The 19,486-nt window shown below is 41.3% G+C and overlaps 2 protein-coding genes across 6 annotated transcripts in view; one reads left to right on the forward strand and one right to left on the reverse strand.

The window, feature by feature from the left end:
• Nucleotides 1-19,486, forward strand: part of zic6 (zic family member 6) — a 69,727-nt gene that overhangs the window by 21,767 nt on the left and 28,474 nt on the right. The window lies entirely within an intron of this gene.
• On the reverse strand, nt 7,083-12,399 carry zic3 (zic family member 3 heterotaxy 1 (odd-paired homolog, Drosophila)). The gene is made up of 3 exons (XM_046406732.1): nt 11,139-12,399; nt 10,142-10,305; nt 7,083-9,495 (listed from the first exon to the last, which is right to left on the reverse strand). The coding sequence occupies exons 1-3, from the start codon at nt 12,127-12,129 to the stop codon at nt 9,313-9,315; spliced, it is 1,338 nt and encodes a 445-aa protein (XP_046262688.1). The 5' UTR covers nt 12,130-12,399; the 3' UTR covers nt 7,083-9,312.

Below are 19,486 nucleotides of genomic sequence, written 5' to 3' on the forward strand. Positions count from 1 at the left end.
GTGTTAATACTGACAAAATATTTTAGTATAACTAGTATAAACAATAATATTGTAACTAGAAAATAAATTTTATTTACCAAAAAAGTCAGGCAGATGGATAGGCCTACTGGGAAAAAATGAGGGGGGGGATAGCTTTAATAGGATTTAAAAAAATAAAAAAAGAACAAAAAAAAAAAAAAAAAGATTTTTGTTGGAGCAACAAGTCAAACTTTCCGTTGACTTTAGGGCAGACTGTGAAGAGAGGTTTTAGGTTTCACTGGGCCTGCTGAGCTTCCCTCCCTCCATCAGGAGAGAAATATGTCATCGGTCATCATAGCAGAGGATGGATAGGATGTCTCAGAGATGCAAATGAAAATATTTGGCTCTGTTACTTTTTAACAAACAGGAGATAAGTTACAACTTCCTAAAGGTCTCCTCATGGAAAATGTGCAATATATTAAGGAGAGATCTGCCAATCACACACACAGCTGTGTACAAACTTTGAAAGCAGTCTGAAAGCTGCATGTGTCTCTTGTGTTATTTTAAAATCCAAAGGCATTGCTTATGGTGTATTACATGCCATACCAAGATAAATTGTACTCTTATTTAAAACTATATGGTGACTGTGAATGACTATGTATACAATATGCTATGTATTTTTGCAATGGTTGTGAGAAACAAAGTCCCTTTTCTTTTGTTAGTGGCCCTCAGAGCATGATTGAAACAGGAAAAGCAATTATTGGAGAGATTGTCCCACAGGCATTGAAAAGCTATCAGCATGAGGGTTGGGATTGGGGGACACCTATGGCCCCATGCATTATCCTGGCATGAGGTCGCTTTGGCAATCGCCTGCCAATTTCCACCAGCACCTGGCTTTCCCAGCCTCCCCCCTTTCCTTCACCAGGCCCTCCTACCTGGTTCCTTTTCCTCCCTCTCCTCCTCCTCCCTCTCCAAACCCTGCTTGCCTGTTATTGTCACAGGATGGTGACCATTAATAGAAAGCCAAACGAAATCTGTACTGTCCAGTGAAGGTAAGCAATCACACCGTATTGTTTCCCATCGTGATGGAAGTGACTGTTGATACTTGGAGGGGAGAAATCGCCTTTGATTCGACACTGTAGGTCTAGATGTAAGAGCTGTGAAAATACCCAAAGACTGAAAACCACAAACTAACCGTAACGCTGTGAAAATATGAGCCGGTGGTGTACTGTTTGGGCCAAAAGGCACAGTGAGAGAGTCGAGTCTAGATTAGTGGAAAAGTGGGAAGAAAATAAGTGGTGCTATGTTCAACATTTCTACTGTTGAGGACCTGTGTAACACAGCTGTTGAATATCACTGTAATTTAGCGGCAGAGCCCCCGCCACTCGCCCAAAGACCCGACCCTTTTCTGTTCAGGCCCAGTTAGCTCAGCACATCTTAGATCAGGATCACCTCAGTCTCTTACAGCAGTGCAACAAGGGTCAGGCAATGAAAACCCAGGCTGCATTGTTGTTGTGATAGATTCAGACTCCTGTTTGCTATTATGTGTCATGCTTCCTCTCTCGACTCATAGTCACCCTGTGGTCGTACACTGCAGACGTTAACACACACACACACACACACACACACACACACACACACATGCACACAAATGTTTCTGAAGTGGTTCCCGGCCTTGGTGATCCCCTCAAACCATTCTTTGTTTGTTTGAACCGAAATTATTCTTCAAGGTTTTCGGTAGTTATTACAGTTGCAGATGAACACTGAGTCATTTTGTTAATAAAATGGGAAATGTTCCTGGGAAATAAACAAACAAACAAACAGGAAAAAAAAGGTTCAAAGAGAACTTTTCGTGTCTTCCTTTTTGTGTTTTTACTGAATTCCACTTATATTTGACATTGAAAATCAGAGTCAAAATGACATAACTTCTTCAGAAGTTACCTGACACCAGCACTTAGACCCTCTGTACCTCTGTACCCTTGTCTGACAGCAAAACATTTATTGTTTATAAGAGAGTAAATATGCGGCGGAATCAGATCATCTTTTCATTTTAATATTCCATTCGGATGAGTAACTGCTGTACCCGAAAGTGAGGCTTCAGCAAATGGCTTGCAGCACTTGGAAAAGTTTAGCATGAAGAATTTTTAGATTCACAGAAGGTGTCAGTATCGCAGCGTGTTAGCCTGAATCATAACAGGTCTGTTCATCTTTCAGAACTGTTAGTGTTTTGAAAAAAAAAAGAAAAAAGAAAGACTCCTGTATTCTCAGAGAAGGTCGCCATCATCAGCCACTTACTTTGCTTATATTTGAGGCGATTGCTGCTCACAGCGAGTGTATCACCAGAGGGATCATCACAGGAAAAAAAGATTCTAAAAGTCTCAGTCTTTTCAATAAGTGACGACTAATGTGTGGCTTTTAGACGAAAGACTCTTCATTATCATCCGTGTGACATTTTTTTTTTCCACCATGATGTTTTCCATGCATTGACGCACCAAAGATTATTGGCAGTCTAAGGAAGCTGAATGAACTCGGTTCCTCGTAATAATAAAAAATAAATAAATAAATAACCAGTAAACTATGTCAGCCCCTTCCACCTGCCCGAATGGAGAGGTGGGCCTATAGGAAAACAAACAAAAAAACCAAAAACAATAACTTTATCTTTGATTGTTTCTTTCTGTGTTGGTGTGACGCCGGGAATCGCGCGCACACGTGCTGAGGCTGTGGTGGGATCAAGCGGATTGTTTTTCTTTTTCTTTTTCTTTTTTTTCCATGGTGCTATCCCTGCCTCATGCATATCCATAACGGATTAAAGATTGCGCAAACATTATGCAACCGGAGCTCGCCTTTTTTTTTGCCATGATTGGCATTTCTGGGACACAAATCGGTATTGTGCAAGAGATATAGGCTACTCTTGTTTCCCGTTGTGGTTTTGTAGTAGAGACATCAGTTTTTATTTTTGTGAGGAACAAATGCTTTGGATGGTTTATTTATTCATTGCTCGTGGATTCGTGCAATACCTATATCTGTCTGTCTGTCTGCCTGTCTGGTTATTCATTCATTTATCTGTCTTGGGAGAAAGCAACTGTGCAACATGTGGACGTTGACATTTAAAACATCAGCCTGGTGAAAACACATGTGCGTCCCTTCAGCGCCCTGATGTTGCAATTTAGCCTTGCTTCTAGATACCACAGCATTGCGCAAGCGCGGAAAATCACAGCGAGAGAGAGGCGATGAATGAAGAGTCTTTAAATAATGGAAAGGCACTCTCCAGTTCTACTCCATTGTTGCCAGAAAAGAAGGGACATTAACGAGCTTTGTCCCCCTTATTTTGAAAGGCTAATGAATATGTGAGCTCTGCTGTCCGTCCCCTCAGGGGGAGAACCCGTCCTGTGAGGTGGAGGCTGTCCCGGGACGGGGTCCCTCTCAGGTGAAAAGTTTGTGGGAATCGCATCATTCGTCCAGTATGAACCAAATCCAACATTTTATTCACTTTGCAGCTGATATAACTTAAATGTAACCTGCAGTTCAGTGGTTCATAAAAGTGAACTTCACTCCTCGGGGACTGCAGTCTGCCTTTTTGCGCCTGTTTATTGAGCAGCACTCCCTCAGCGACCAGGACAAAACAACGAACCATTAAAAAAAGATGTCAGTTGCTCATTTGGCCATTTACCACCTCTCGGAAGTGCTGAGAAATATATCTGTCAAAAGACAAACGCACAGCACAATTGCCGAACATCTGCTTTGCTGAACGAGCGTTTGCGCAGCCCTCGCTGGGGACCTATTAGCGTTGATTCTTGCGCCTGCTCTGATAAGGAATTCATCAAGTTTCTGACACCCCGCCAGATGTTGGGGAATTAGCGGTGTCTCCTGTTGGACATCCCACTAATAGTTTGTCTTTCAACCCGTGGCATAACAGTAATATCGTTGGAGTAGTGGATGTTTAGTGCGTCTTAGCAGCTGTAAGTGATGGCGCTATGACACCATTAACTGGCTCTGTAAATCTGATGATGAGGCCCCCTTGATGTGTTTTCTTCTTCTGATTTGATCTGTTAGGCGTTTTATAAGCCTTACTTCTGCCAAAAAAAAAAAATTAAGTAGCTACAGGAGCTCACCTCATATCATTTTATAATGTTCCACGATTGGCTACTTTCACTCGTTTCCTCATCAGCAGAAATACCTGCAGGCTACAGTATACAGTATGATGGAGTATGTAAATGTCTCCGAGGAGTCAATTGAAGAATAATTGAACTCAAGACAAAGCCATTGTGTTAATCAGTTTGCATCACAAAGGCCATGAAACACGTTCAGATAGAAAGACATACCGTGGATTAAGGTACTTTTGTGAATGCATATTCAACACCCTGCTGGAGGTGAAATAAGCATCGATAATTGGCAAGCACATCAACTTCCGCGCAAATGGAAGCCCTCGGTTAAGCAATTATCAGATGTTAGCTCTTGTGCGTTTACTTGTTTATTCAGACATATTTCCCTCATAATGTTCCAAAACCATCTCACCTCAATCTAATTGTCATGGTGCGTTTAATGACAAAATGTTGTAGTAACTCGCGCCTTAATGTCGCGATTAAGGAAACGCCTGTTAGAAATATCTGCACTAATCCACTATATTAACTTGTTCTGTGTGCCACATGTGGAAAGATAACCCTTATATTACACACACACACACACACACACTCAGTTGACTTTGTCAATTATGATGATTCAGCTTTGGCAGCATTTTGTCTTATTTAGAGCAGTGATGGGAGGAGATCTGAACGTCCCGATGTGCTGCACACATCAGAGTCCGGTCATATTCTGATGTGTAAGTGTCGTCCCATGTCCACAATGTCTCAGATTCAGGTCAAAAGCCAAGTGCCCCGCTAGAGCGCCCTTGAGCAAGACCTTGCACCCTGCACCGCCTCACTCGCCGTAAAGCCCTTTAACAGTGCCAAATAACAGCCTCGGTTAAATGCTCTTGCGCGTGCAGTTGTATGTTGCGCGCACACGCGGCTACCTACCTATGAGTTAATTGAGGTAAAGTCTGTGCGTGTTGCGTCTTATATTACTAAATTGTAGCCAGCCTCCGTTGCGTGACAAAAGGCGTTGTGGACCTGCTTGTGTCAGTTTATCCTCTTAGAGCGCGCTCTCCCGCTTAGCCAGCAAAATACTCTGCGACTGAGAAGCCGGAGGAAGGTAGAAGGGGCTGGGTTTGACCAATCACTCCGATATCGAAGTGCATACCCCCCCCCCCCCCCCCACACACACACACACACACACGCCGATCTCTCTCTTCCTCTTTCGGCAAAGCGCGCGCGCGAGAAAGAGAGATTATAGGCTACTGCGCGCTGCCAGCAGTCATCCTCCGGGTCCACACATGGCAGCCAAGCGCAACAATCCATACGATAACTTGAGATGAATGAGCGCTAACGTAATTCAGAGCCAGGCGCAGTCGGCTGCAGAGGGGCATTGTTGTGATGCCGCTAGTCTTTACACAACTGCATCCACGTGACCGTCACTGCTTTCTAATCCATTGAGAATCCACCAGAAAGGATCCTTTCATTTTTTTTTTCCCCTTCTGGGTTGAATCGCCTGCTGTGGGTTTTCATATAATCTGGAACCGATGACTTGTATTTGGGCGTCAGCATGTGAAGCATATACATGAGAAATGAAACGAGCTGTTCCTGTTGATGGGTAAACATATCTGACAGTCAGAAAACTGTTTTACTTTGGAGAATTACAGTTGACCCAGTTAAAAAATACTCCGATAACTGCTGTGATCTGGTGTAAAAGGGTGTGTGTGTGTGTGTGTGCGCGGGGGGAATCAACGTTCAGATGTAAATATGTTACACAAATAAGTTTTATTTGGTTCATTACGTTTCTTCTTCCTTCATGACCACCCGTCGCAGGTTAGTTGAGCACATCCCACAGGAGATGCAGCCTCCGTGTGAGCCCGCCGTATTTCGGAGGAAGCCGGGTCTCGGTTATTTGACGTCACGGTGTCTGTGAGGGGGAACTTGAAATGTGCGACTAGACGAGCCGGGAAGAGAGGTAGGGAGGGAGGGGAGGGAGGGAGAGGGGAGGAATGGGGAAGAGGGGAGGGGGCGAAAAGAAATGAAATCAAACGGAATGCCAGAAGTGCGCTTGCGCAAAAGTCAAAAGCAGAATTTGAATCAATATGCCTAAATCTGTTTATAGTTGAAGGATATTGCGAGGGTAGGGGAGAGGGCTGTGGGGTGTGGGGGTTTGAAGCACCTTGTGTGTGTGTGTGTGTGTGTTGGGGGGGGGGGGGGTTGGTGTAAAAATACTCCTCTGCCTCAGACTCCAAAAGAGAGTAAAACAGTAAAATCTTCACTTTACAGCTGTCTCTTAAATTATACAGTGTGTTTTTGTTGTCGTTCCCCTGCCTTTAAACGGATGTAGCTTTATAAAAGATTGGATGCGTTACACTGTATAATATTAAAGATTTTAGGCTTGTGCGTGAGCTCTTGTTGTCATTCAAGCTGATTTTTTCGCCGTTTAAATGCTTATTGAAGCGTCCATTGATGGTGTGGTAACTCCTTTGATTGTTTTTATGAAGCGGTTCCTTGTTAGTCGGGTAGTAGGAGACGCGGAGGCAGCGCCACTTTTGGCAACATATCCCCACTCCACTTTCACGGTCACACAGTGTCCTCAGTTGCCCGTCTTCCAGTCTGCACGTTTGAATTATTATTTGTAAGCGTTCATTTAGAAGCAAAACTGCATACGCAATTTTTGTAGCCATGAACGGATGACCCACATCCTCGTTTCAACCCCCCCCACTCTCTGCCAAGAAGTGGCTCTCTGACTCGATCCCCCCAATATTCCCATTCTCTCTCTCTCTCTCTCTCTCTCTCTCTCTCTCTCTCACACACACACACACACACACACACACACACACACACACACACACACACACACACACACACACACACACACACACACGCACACAGCCAAAATACTAAGATGGCGCCTTAATCAGTGTCAAGTTCAAGTGACTCCTACTAGTCTGACGCAAACAGCATGGTAAACAGTGTCGGCTATATGCGTAAGGATGCAGGGAGCAGAACAACATGGTGATAATAATCAACGTGGCAGTCTGAAAGTCGCTTTTCATAATGTTTTTTAATTTCAGTCAAAATTTCCGTTCACATTTCTTCATAAATAGTTGGTAAAACAAATCAACCAACATACAGTAGCCTAAAAAGTACAAGGAACCTTTTTGCCTCTGGTAGCTAAATAGGCTAACGCATAGGCCTGCTGTTGTTGTAACATGGTTTGCCTCAATGTGGCACAGTGACACAGTTCATCAGTAAAACATTTTTGCTCTTCAGGAATAACTTGGAGTGTGACCCATTTCTCCCAGAAAGTGTTACAACATCACATTCTAGCTGTGTTTATACACCAGGTATTTTTCTCTGACCTCTGGACACGGGGCAGAAAGGTGGTGGGAATAAGAAAAAAGTACTTCATTTAAATTAAGGTATAGAAAATAGCATATAAAACATATATTCCTTAAATTATTTAAATAAACTTATTTCATATATCACTGTCACGAGGTACCGTTTTTTTTACATTTTGTTTTAAAAGTAGTGCTGGTGGTCTGAAATTGTTCTCGTATGAGTACAATATACTTTGTGTATGCATAATATTTAATTCTTGAGAATAGGTTACAATGCAACGCTGTAACTCTTTTTGCCACTGAACGTATTCTCCCGCCCCCCCCTCACCCACATAGATCTAGAATTCCTTCCACTAAATTTTGTTTAACACAAAAAAAAATGTTATCTTGACAAGTTATCCACACAAAACAAGCAAATGTGTAATCAAACTGCTCTATATGCAACACCACAACAAATAACACGCTTAGTTTCACAGAAGAATTACATTTAAAACAATGCAAGCTGACAGACAAAAAACTTTTTTTTATTTTTGAAGATACTGTGTTGTGACAGTTCCATTGTTGCCGATGCACACATTTAAACATACTTGCACAAAGACATTGCTGGAACTATAAAGATTGCCATACTGGCGCATATATTTGGGTGCTTGACCCGAATTTGAAACACGCAAAAATGCTGTCACCTTGATTTGGAAATCATGAACTTCGCACACTCTTCTAAGACCTGGAGTGCAATAGGCTGATGGGTTTATTCTGTTATTTTTTTTTCTTTTTTTCCCCCCAATACTGAGTTTATGCTACGAATTGACATCTAGAGCCTCTAAAAGTAAAATACACAAAAAGTTTCAATTTAACCAAAAATAAAGATATCAACAGAACGGTTTTATAGCTTCTCAGCTCAACTGAACTCAGTCCTACAAAGTCAATGATTTACATGTCAATGGTCTCATAAACAAAATAAAAGTGACGGAAATATCTGCATTATATATAGACAAATCCATAATATTCATATAGATGATTTCTTCGATCCAAATAAGACACATGTAGGCCTATCGGTTAAGAAGAAAATAAAAACAGAAGGATACAATCGCGATGTTGGAGCTTTAGAGTTTATCATTTGTTCAATGTTAAGCTGGTTATGACCAAAACTGTACAGTTCTTGTTAGAAAACATTTCCATAAATATCATTTAAGTTTCAGAACTTATACCCATAATTAAATTACAAATTGATAAATATGGCATCATGGATATGTATTTACAACGGTATTAACAAAAGGCAACGTTATATTCAACGGTAACAATCGTAACCTAATACCACATTTCTCCACCTGAAAACGGACGCTGACAATAGATTCGACCCCATCAAACAAGGAAATACATTCACGAGTATAATATTTATTTAGGATTTTTTTTTTCTGTGTTCAAGTTCATGACAAAGACTTTGGCACGTTTCTTAAGACTGTTTGAAGTTCCAACAATCAATTGAAGAGGCGACAATAGCGCGTCACCGTCATATAAAACAGCGTGAAATAATCTTCCTTTTTATTCATTTTTTTTAAATAAAAATTTGAGAAAATACATAAAATGAAAAATAAAACAATTTTCTGAAATCTGTAAACTAAAAGATAAAAAAAGACATTTATTTATACTGAGAAAGTATTACGTTTATTTATTCGTGATTTATTTGATTTCCTCAAAACTGCGGAATAAAAGTCAAATTTCGTGATCCTGAGAACGGACGTGGCCTGCTTGGTGCTGGCATTTGCTCTCATCTCCTGTTGTTGTTGTCCCAATCCCATTAGTGTGTACGTGCGTGTGTGTGTGTGTGTGTGTGTGTAGTGAGCAGGAATTGTTTTTAAGGGTTGTTTTTTCTTTTTTTTTTATCCTCATTTATCCTCAACCCCGTGGTCCACATTGTGAGCGGGTTTGTTCTTCTGACTTCAAACGTACCATTCATTAAAGTTGGGTGCCAGTCCTTCGCTGTGGCCAGACGTGTTTTGTACGGCTAACGGCGGTGTTTTTGTCGGGTCTTCAGTGCTGGTCGAGACCAGTACTGGAGGTGTGGACGATTCGTATCCAGAACTTGCTGCTGGAGACGATTCAGATCCTTGAGACTCATGTACCTGGAAAAAACCCAAACAAACATAAAAATCCCCCATGAGTGACGAGTAAGACTGTTGTTTAATATTCACTAGTGCCCTAACAGTGGATTTAAGGTGGCTCGGTTAGAAGGGTGTTGAACTAATATACGGATTAACTCTGGATTTTTTTTTTTTTTTTAAATAGAGGAACTTTAACTGTAAACACACAGCAAACTTGAGACGACCACTTCTACACTGCAAAACGGTACTATCTGTGTCAATACGCCCTGTTGGCGTGCATCTGTTAAAAAAAAAAAAAAAAAAAAAATTGCCCCCCAAAAAAATGTTAATGAGGAGAGAATTTTAAAAAACTTTCTTTAAAAGAAAAAACAAAGTTACTTTTTCAAACAGGTCAAAAATGGCAGCCAAAGAATGACAGATGTGAAACATACACAACCCATTCGCTGTTATATTTCAATTACTGGATTAAACTACAAATTTAAGTCTCACTTTGGACTAAGTTACATCTTTACTGTTCTTTCTCGCTGTGTGGCAGTGCTATAGCATCATAAGAGATGCCTCAAGTTGTGATAGTCCCAGTCTGTGGCAGAGGTGGAGGAGGGTGGGGGTGGAGTGTGTGTGTGTGTGTGTGTTAATGTATTTAAGAAGTAATGAAGACATTAATTACCTTCATGTGTTTCCTGAGAGAGCTGGGGTGTGTGTATGACTTGTCGCACACTTTGCAGATGTATGGCTTATCTGATGTGTGCACATGCATGTGCTTTTTCCTGTCGCTGCTGTTGGCGAAGCGTCTGTCACAGCCATCAAATTCACACTTAAACGGCTTCTCACCTGCAGGATTAAATACACACACACATACACACACCGTGAATTACCTCAGAAGCCCGCACAAACAAACTCCCATTGTAACAGCACCTGTAAACCCGAAGCCCGGAGATGTAAATTGTCTGCAGCCTGTTATATAACAGCGTAACCTACATTTTCGGGGCGACATTGATACACTTTTACTACTACACACTTCTCTGTCAGGCTTTATTTATTTAAGAGGCCTGCTCCTTCATGCTGCTACTGGCCTGCACTGTGCGTCTGCTCTTATATAGTAAACACTGAATCAACAGGGCATTTCTGCACCACGCGTTAGTTGAACAAGGGCGAGAATTAATGAACACAGCCAGGAACGCTTTCGTTGTAATCGTAGGCCCTCATATGGCGTTCAGAAAGCACAAGAGTCCTAATTGTTCTGCAGCAGCCTCGCTGCTAATGCACCTAAACTTTGACAAGTGAGTTAAGTCCATATAGCATCAGATAACTTATAAGAGCTACAAGGATGAGCGAGGGTCAACACACACACACACACACACACACACACAGAGTTGCTGAACAGAACCACATTTTCTGTACTATTGAACCAACATTGATTCATCACTGGATATAGACATAATGCAGGAAAAAAAACTCCACTACCAACAATTTTAGGAATTGTGAAACACCATGAATGTGGACCCAAGTTCTCAAATGGTTCTTGGTTCTAGTCTTTTTTTTTATTATTATTTTTTTTAAGCACTCTGATAAAATGTCTACGACACCCAACTTCTGCTCAGAGTTAACCTCTCGTTTTAAATGATATTTTTCCTACAACATGCCACGATATTGTTGGTGCCTACCTGTATGTGTTCTTTTGTGAATTTTCAAATTTTCCGATCTGGCGAATATTTTCCCACATCCGGGGAACGGGCATGGGAAAGGTTTCTCGCCCGTGTGCACACGAATGTGGTTGACGAGTTTGTACTTGGCCTTAAATGATTTCCCCTCTCTGGGGCAGTCCTCCCAGTAGCAGATGTGGTTGCTCTGCTCGGGGCCGCCGACGTGCTCCATGGACACATGAGTGACCATCTCGTGCATGGTGCTGAAAGTCCTGTCGCAAGTCTTTTTAGGTCTGTTCATCTGGTTCTCGTCTATCCATTTGCATGATAATTCTTGTTTGATCGGTTGCCTCATGTATCTAAAGAAGGCCCCTGGACCGTGGTGTGTCGGCACATTCATCCCCATGTTCATGTTGATAGGATGGCTGTAATTGTGGAGCTGAGCCCCGTAGGGGTCCGTCCGAGGGCTTGCTACCGGACGATACGGATCAGGTCTTCCGAAAATGTCCCCGCGTAAGCCAAGATGCATTTGGCTGTTGACTACATGTCCACTCGGTGAAGTGTGGCTCACCCCCTGGTCGTGAAGTCCTGGAAACAACAGATGTCCGGGGTTATCGGTGATTCCGGGCGGCCCGTGGAGGCTCCCCGCCGAAGCTGCAAAGATCCCATGCTGAGCGCTAGGCGCACCGGACTCTCCAACACTCCGGTTCCGGAAGAGAAAGTCCCGTGTTGAATTGAAAGCTCCTCCACCGTACGAGCCCACCTGACCGCCGTGCGAGTGCCCCAGGGCAGCTGCATATCCAGTGGCTTGCGGGGTGAAAGCTGATGTCTGGCTGGAGGCGATATCGTGAGCCACTGGGCTGATTTTGAAAGCTGCGGAGTGGGAGGAATCTGTGAAGGGATTCAGTCCCAGACTCGAGTCTCTGCTCCCGATGTCGTGGTGCCGTGTTGTCCCGAAACCCCCCACTCCTAACGATGCAAACTGCGGACCGCTATCAAGCAGCATACTCATGAGCTTGAAGCAAACTTAGGAGACGGGAAGAAAACAGAAAATAAAATTAAAATCCAGTTTAGCGGAGCACGCAAGATGCAGACGCCGCGCCGAGATCTACCACGTTTTGCGAAAAATCCTAAAATAAAACGCACACCAAGGCAAAACGGGGCAAAATCCTATGCGTAAAGAGTTGGGAGGAGGAAAAAAACTCCCGTTGACTGCGATCCGTGAGAAAGAGGATCAAACTTCCCCCCCTTTCCAGGCGGATGATGTCCTTGGACTGATAAAGTCAATCACTCACTCCCAGAACATAAATGAACTCGGGAGGCAGTGCTACGACAGCCAATGGGCGCTCAGCTACCCGTCTGACACGTGACCGCGAAGGAGGGTGTTAATTGGCTAGATTTCTGGTGATTGGCACAGTTTGGTATTGAAGATGGCAGGTCGTCTCAATTGGTTTCATTTGATTGGCTCTTGCAGGCATTATTTTACAGGTATAACGGAGCACTCTAGCGCAGATCCCGTCATGTGTAGCGCACGTCTCATGCAGGTTCAAGTGATTTACACTCATCAAGTAACTCCTCAACAGTTTTATATATATTTATATATAATATTAATATAACAGTTGCGTTATAATACCAGCCTTTTAAGAACCGCTTCAAACTTTTAACGGACCACATGTGTTCTTTTACAGTATTAACGAAGCTACTCTGCAACGTAAAACTTGATTGATTTGTCCTATTTAGTAGGTAAAACTTGTAAGTAGCTCTACTTTTTTGAAAGAAAGTTTAACTTTGATTAGAGTGTATATAATTGAAAAAACCTGAAACTAACAAGATGTCTATCTATCTATCCATCTATCCATCTATCTATCTATCCATCTCAAATGTAGTTTATATATCATTGACTCATCTGTGTTATTTTTCTCTGTCATATGACCAGTTTTGCTCTTATTAACTGAAAACTTGAATGTACTTGGCACAGCGCCAGAATGTGCCTTTCTTGAAGCCGCTTGAAAGGGGAGGGGGGGACGGGGGGGAGGCCTATTTTTTTTTCTTCTTCTTCTTTTTTTTGCAATAGCTCTATAGGGTGTAAGACGGAGGAATAAAAGACAGAAAGAAAGATGGCAGTAATTGTAATATCCTGAGATTTTTTCGCTCGGCCAAAAATTCGTGCCATTGAGCAAGTTTCACAGGGCTGCCGCTGACTCTCTGCAGGACACATAAAATCTGATCAAGTTCAGAGACGCGCTGAGTGCTTCAAGCGGCGCTTTTTAACTCCAAGCCTTTCACATCCTTTCCCCCCTCAATCTGTCCCAGGAAGGAGCTCACATTCTTTATTTTAGGGGGATCTGGACGCCCCAAAAAAAAAAAAAAAAAAAAAAAATCTCTTCTAATCAGTCCTTCATTCTGCTTTCGCCCTCATCCTACCGCATTCACTCCACAACATTTCCTCGAGAAAGAGTTATACATTGAAAAGGTGAGTTTTCCAACTTGTCCGTCGTCTTTGTGGTGTAGTCAGAAGGAGCTGGAGGTAGGCCTGTGTGTAAATCTACAGTTTATTATATTTAGCCTGTGGAGGTTTCATGGTTGCGTTTAGTTTGCTTGAAGAGAACGTAGCCTGCTCTTACGCCTGTTACTCACATGGTAATTTAGGTGCTGGCCTGCATACCCGCATACCTCTGTGTTTTATGACCGTCGTGCACATTAGTACAACACTCAGGCTTTTTTGTACATAACCTCAACAACTTATCTCCAAGCAAAGCGACGAATGAGATTCACTTCATCTCTTTTTCCTCCGTGAGCTGATCTCTCCCTCCTCCCTCCCCTCCCTCCCTCTCTCTCTCTCTCTCTCTCTCTCTCTCTCTCTCTCTCTCCAAGGCGTAGCCTCTCAGTTTCTTCCCCCCTTCACTCTCACACACTCGTCTTTTCACACAGCATGTGCGTGCCCGAACGCACACACGGTATTCCACGGGCACTACACACAAAAAAAATTATGTAGCCTGGGCCTACTCTCTCTCTCTCTCTCTCTCCCTCCCTCACACACACACACACACTGTCTCTCTCTCTCCGTCTTTCTGTCTCACTCCTTCCCTCACCCACACGTACACACACACACACGCACGCACGCACACACTTAACAGAGTTTGCCTTTGCAGTTTTGCACTATGAGATTTATGGCGACCTTTGTGAACTTTCACAAGTGACAAGCAGCCTGTTAACTTTTCCTGTATTCCCTCCATATTTTATTGGCTTGTTGAAACGTGGAGGCTCCGTAAGCCACTTTAGGTTATGTGCCGTGTATTTGCAGCCGTATTATTATTATTATTAGGAAATAATTAAGTAACATGGTTTTTAGATGAGTCACAAATGTTTGTGAGCGACAGAGCAGCATCGCAGGCACCGAGCTCTTGCTGAGAAAAAAGGGGTGCTGTCGTCGACTAGGCGTAATGTAAAGCAACTGTTGCTGGAGAGTTAAATTTATAACTTCTGCAAGTCTCTTCTGGTATGCTGGTGTTTGCCAAATATTTTATTATTCAATTAATTCTACAAGAGTTGAATTTAACGAGTTGGTGGGGCTTAAAAAAGCTATTTTCGAATTAATTACATATATTTTCCCCACCATCAAATTAAACTTGAGAGTCAGGACTACAAGAATGATGTCTAATAATAGCTTTTCAAAAAAAAAAAAAAAAAAAAAACTTGTTTAATCTACATTCTGTTTCCTCAAAGTGAACTGACTGCCATCACGCATTAATATTCGTGCATTAGCAGTAGATATAGATCTCTTATACGTAGATCTGCACTTTTGCACTTTTATAACTGTTTGTCTCACTCACACTAGCGCCCCCCCCAAAATAATAATAATAATAATAATAATAATAAAATAAATAAATAAAAATGACACCCCCTGATTATGCCGCTCTGGGACATTTTCACCTCTATTTTTTGAGATATCTATTAATTGTAATTTTGGTAAATTTTTGACAGTTATACTTTCTGGTTCTGCAGTCACACCATATTGTGTATTTATTTTTTAACTTCCGAGATCTTCATTTTAATTGCATAAACTGATTAGATGTATTTTAGGCCTGTGTTTTCTTTGGTTCGAATATCCGACGCAGTAGAAAATCTTTAATGATGATATAAAGGTAGGCGTAATGAAACGTGCTAAATTATAGGAGGGTGTTCTGCAGGACTATGTATAATTTGATGATTTAGTTATCTCTGCTGGGATTACCTCACTGGGCGATGGGATAGCCCATTGGTTCTAATATAATCTTCTTCAGACTGAGCATGCGCGTTACCTTAAAATATCACAATATTGTAGTGTGCATACCTCTGTGACAGTAGGCCCATGCTGCTGGAAAAGAGCAGAACATAACCATCAGCCTAAATGGTAAACAACTCACATTTATACATTTATTCTAACTAGATGTGTTGGAGTCAGTAGCTATAAACGTTATTTCAGTGCACAATTTGATAAATGACCTAGATGCATGATAATTGTCTTCTAATCTAGACAAATTGGCCTATAACAGCCCAGTCTTCTGGATTTTTTTTTTCTTACAGCTATGTGGAATATATATATATATATATATATTTTTTTTAGTCCATGTTGTCTGGCTTGCAGCCTACACTCTGCTTGGCTGGCTCAGGCCTGGTGCTACAGACAAGTTTGTGGACTTGAGCTTAACTCAATAATGACCACCAGACACAAGTGAAATCTTCAGCTCCCTAAAACAATGGCCAAACTATTGCCGAATATTACTTCCTTTTATCAAATATCACCGTACAGGAATGTGTTTTCTGTATTTAGATTTTTAACAACAGAAAGCCATCAAAGATACAGTTAAATAATGATGTGATTGACAATTTTTTTTATTCCTTTTTTTTTCTTTAAAGGGCATTGCATTGAATGAACTTGCAAGTTTTTGCTCTGGTTTAATGTGCCACATCCCAATTCCAAGACTGCATCTATTTCTTGATTTATTAAGGAGATAGATTGTGCATTCTTGGTCCTCTACTTTTCTCAGTTCTGTTAAATTCTGCGGGGCCCACAAGAGCATAAAGGCTCAGGTTCTGGTCTGCATCCACACCGTAATCCAGTAGATTTCAAACATTGTAAGAATGTTTGAATTTTGCTCACATTTGTTTCAGCGAGAATACTATTTGTGCATGTGATGTCGGCATGCACTTATTTTCTGAATGCTTAGTGTTGTCACAAAACAAATGGTCACTTTATGAGTCGTATTTTCAAATACATGTAGCCTATATCAAAAGCTATTTTAGATTTCTGTACAATTTAGCAGCTGATAATGGCCAGGAATTTTTATCAGATAGCAGAGCTTTACATGAATGACAATTTTTTTCATAATTTGAAATTTCACAACATAATGCTTGGCTGTGTTGCATCGCTATCAGGCATGTTTTTGTGCTGTGCGTGTGTTTGTTTTTCATTTGTCACTGGGGAAACACTGTCTCAGAATTGTTTTGTAATTCCGCCTTTGCTTTGTGATTTTTCAACACAACTTTATCCTTACATATGGCACAATAAGAAGTGCATGGATTGTCATCTGTGGTTCCTGGATTATATGGTCAGTTGGGTCTCGAGTGATTGCTGCAGTACTTGGTGTTTGCCTTCATATGGCTGATGGAGAGGGCAAATTGACTGCTTGCTGTGATTAACTGGAGCATCTGTCTGCAAATGGACTCATCCCAAACCTGTTAATTCATCTAAATTTCATAAAGTCATGGCAAGACTGTGCACTGCCATCCCTCATCAATTACAATAACTCAGCACACTCTGCACTGATGCATGCAGTTGTTTAAACGTACATGCACAAACACACACATACATACACATAGGTGTCTGTAGCACATATATGAACACACAGTAACTTTCTTTCAATTGGAGACTTGATGAAATAAAATTTTGTGCTCGGCATCCTCCAATCTTTATTATTTTCTCTTATGTCTTGTATTACAACAGTTAATCGCCAAGTATGATACCTGGCGATTCTTATACAGACTGGGAGTAGCTTATTATGGGTAAACATACATATATATATGTATATATATATATGTGTGTGCATGGATGTGTTTATCGACTTTGTTTGAACAGTTTTCCCCAAATAGATAATTTGTGTTATTTTAAAACATTTCTTCTCGTCGCCGGCTCGGTTTAAAGAAATAAAAATTTGCTGTATTTTCCGTCCAGTGTACAACATGGCGTTGCAGTGTAGCTCTGGTTCTGCTTAATTTCATCTCTCCATCTCACCTTGTCATTCATTTGGTCTCCATTCCCTGTAATGGGAGCGACCTGGACCTTATGCATGTAAAGAGTATTCCCTGACATGAGTGTTTTGATTGTTGGAAAGCGATATTTTGTATGCAGCAGTCACTGGGATTTTGTCTGGCCTGTCAAATAACCAACATCAAAATGACACCCGACTCATAAAACTTGAGGGCTGGAAGGGACTGCAGATGTCAAAATGCTAAAAATTTGCTACAGTGTGGATATTTAAACTGAATTTCATTTGTCGTTTCCATATTGAAAATGCCACATTGTTACTGATTTTACTGTTTTAATTTTGCCCGTTTACTCTTAAAATTTCTATTGTTTATCGCCTTGAAGCTAACCTCACCACTCCAACATTAATCTAGTGAAATTAAAATTGTGCTTAATTTATTTGACAAATTTTGAACATAGGCCTATAAATTTACCAATTAAGTAGGCCTTCTTATGCCCATTTAGTTGATAATGTTGCTATTACTAGACTTACTGTATGGTAGAGAAATGAATAGACTAATTCATAGAAAACTGCTTATTAGACTAAAAATCTAATGAGGACATTAAGAGCCATGTGGACATTTAAGCAAATTTAGATGTCACGAGCATTTAAATAATCTTAGTCCTTAATGCAGAATATTACAGCAGTGTTCAGTTATCAGACAGGCCTACATGGCTCACATCACATGTTAAAAGTGCAATTATTCTCCGTAGTCCTCTCTCTGGTTTTGCCCCCTTGCTGCAGATGAGGACCTGGAATCATATGGGGCGCGGGTCTATCAGTCATTTGTGCTTTCTGAATGACAGATGGGAAACTTTCGGTTCATATGCCTTCGACCCTCAATCATATTTGGAAAAAGCATCGGGTTAAAGGTTGACAAATATGAGCGTCCATTACAATCATGACCGAACGAGGCCAGTTCTGGGTCCGTCTACTATTTTGCGGCATTTAATGTCAAGTGGGCCCCTTGCTTTGTCTCTGCAGGTGACGTCAGCATAACAATGTGGAAAGGGGATTTTTTTTTTCTTTTAAGAAAAAGTTGAAAACTCAAAATCGCTGCAGTCTGTAGGAATATGCAGGATTTTCACCTTAAACCACGAGCTGCAGTCCGGAGCCCACGCAGATTTGAATAACTGGAACAAATAAAAGAATGTGGTTAAACTGGTGCAGGTAGGAGAAAGTGAGTTGATGGATTCAGAGTGATGTCAAATTACACGAGACATGCAGCAATACGTGCTGCACGAGAGGAGTGAGGGGAGAGCTTGACGCTGCTGTCCTCACAGCACCCCAAAGTTTATCTGAGTTTCCCAGGGAAGAGTGAAAAAGCTCTTTGTCACGTTTATAATTTAGCCTACACTCGAACCACTTTTGATATTGGCCTGCGAGAGGCGTGGTGTGCGCTCCTGATGATTATTTATTCATCTTAGCTCAACTAGAAAAGGGTCTGTGTGTGGAAATGGTTCACACTGGTCTCAAAGGTAAAAATAGTGCATCATGTTCTCTTGTGTTTTCTTATGACACTGCTAGAAAATGTGTGCTTTTCCAGTAAGACTGTGATGTGTTGCTGGTCCGGTGGGTCGTGTAGAATTACTTGTTGCCTTGTCAAAGTTTTATTTTTCTTTGTACACGAGGCCATCAAGCAATTTAGTGCCTGTGACGAAAATGCATACTTTAAAATAAAAGTGTAACGCAAAGATACTAAAATCTCCACGAGAGCTTAGTAACTTGTAGCCTTAATGACATAAAAATAATACTGGATTAAACTTTATGGTTATACTGACTAATGACGCGCATTTTTTTTAACTATTTTAAATAATTTCAAATAACTTAGTTAATTGTTTGAATTACTTTCATGTAACTTTCACTGTTTTCAAATAAGGCACTCCACTCAAAATGCAAGACGTGACAATAATTGGCCTGGACACGCAATAGCCAGTCTCTCTATTATTCTTTCAGGGCAGGAGTGGGACATTTGCTTTGGCAAGATCTCCAGCGAAATAAAAGACGGTAGATGGGCTGTGATTGTCTTGTGTTCTGCTCATGTCTGCATTTAATCACTTGAGTCTTATCAGATGATTGGTA

Source organism: Scatophagus argus, chromosome 12, assembly GCF_020382885.2.
Source record: "Scatophagus argus isolate fScaArg1 chromosome 12, fScaArg1.pri, whole genome shotgun sequence".
Classification (NCBI taxonomy): Eukaryota; Metazoa; Chordata; class Actinopteri; family Scatophagidae; genus Scatophagus; species Scatophagus argus.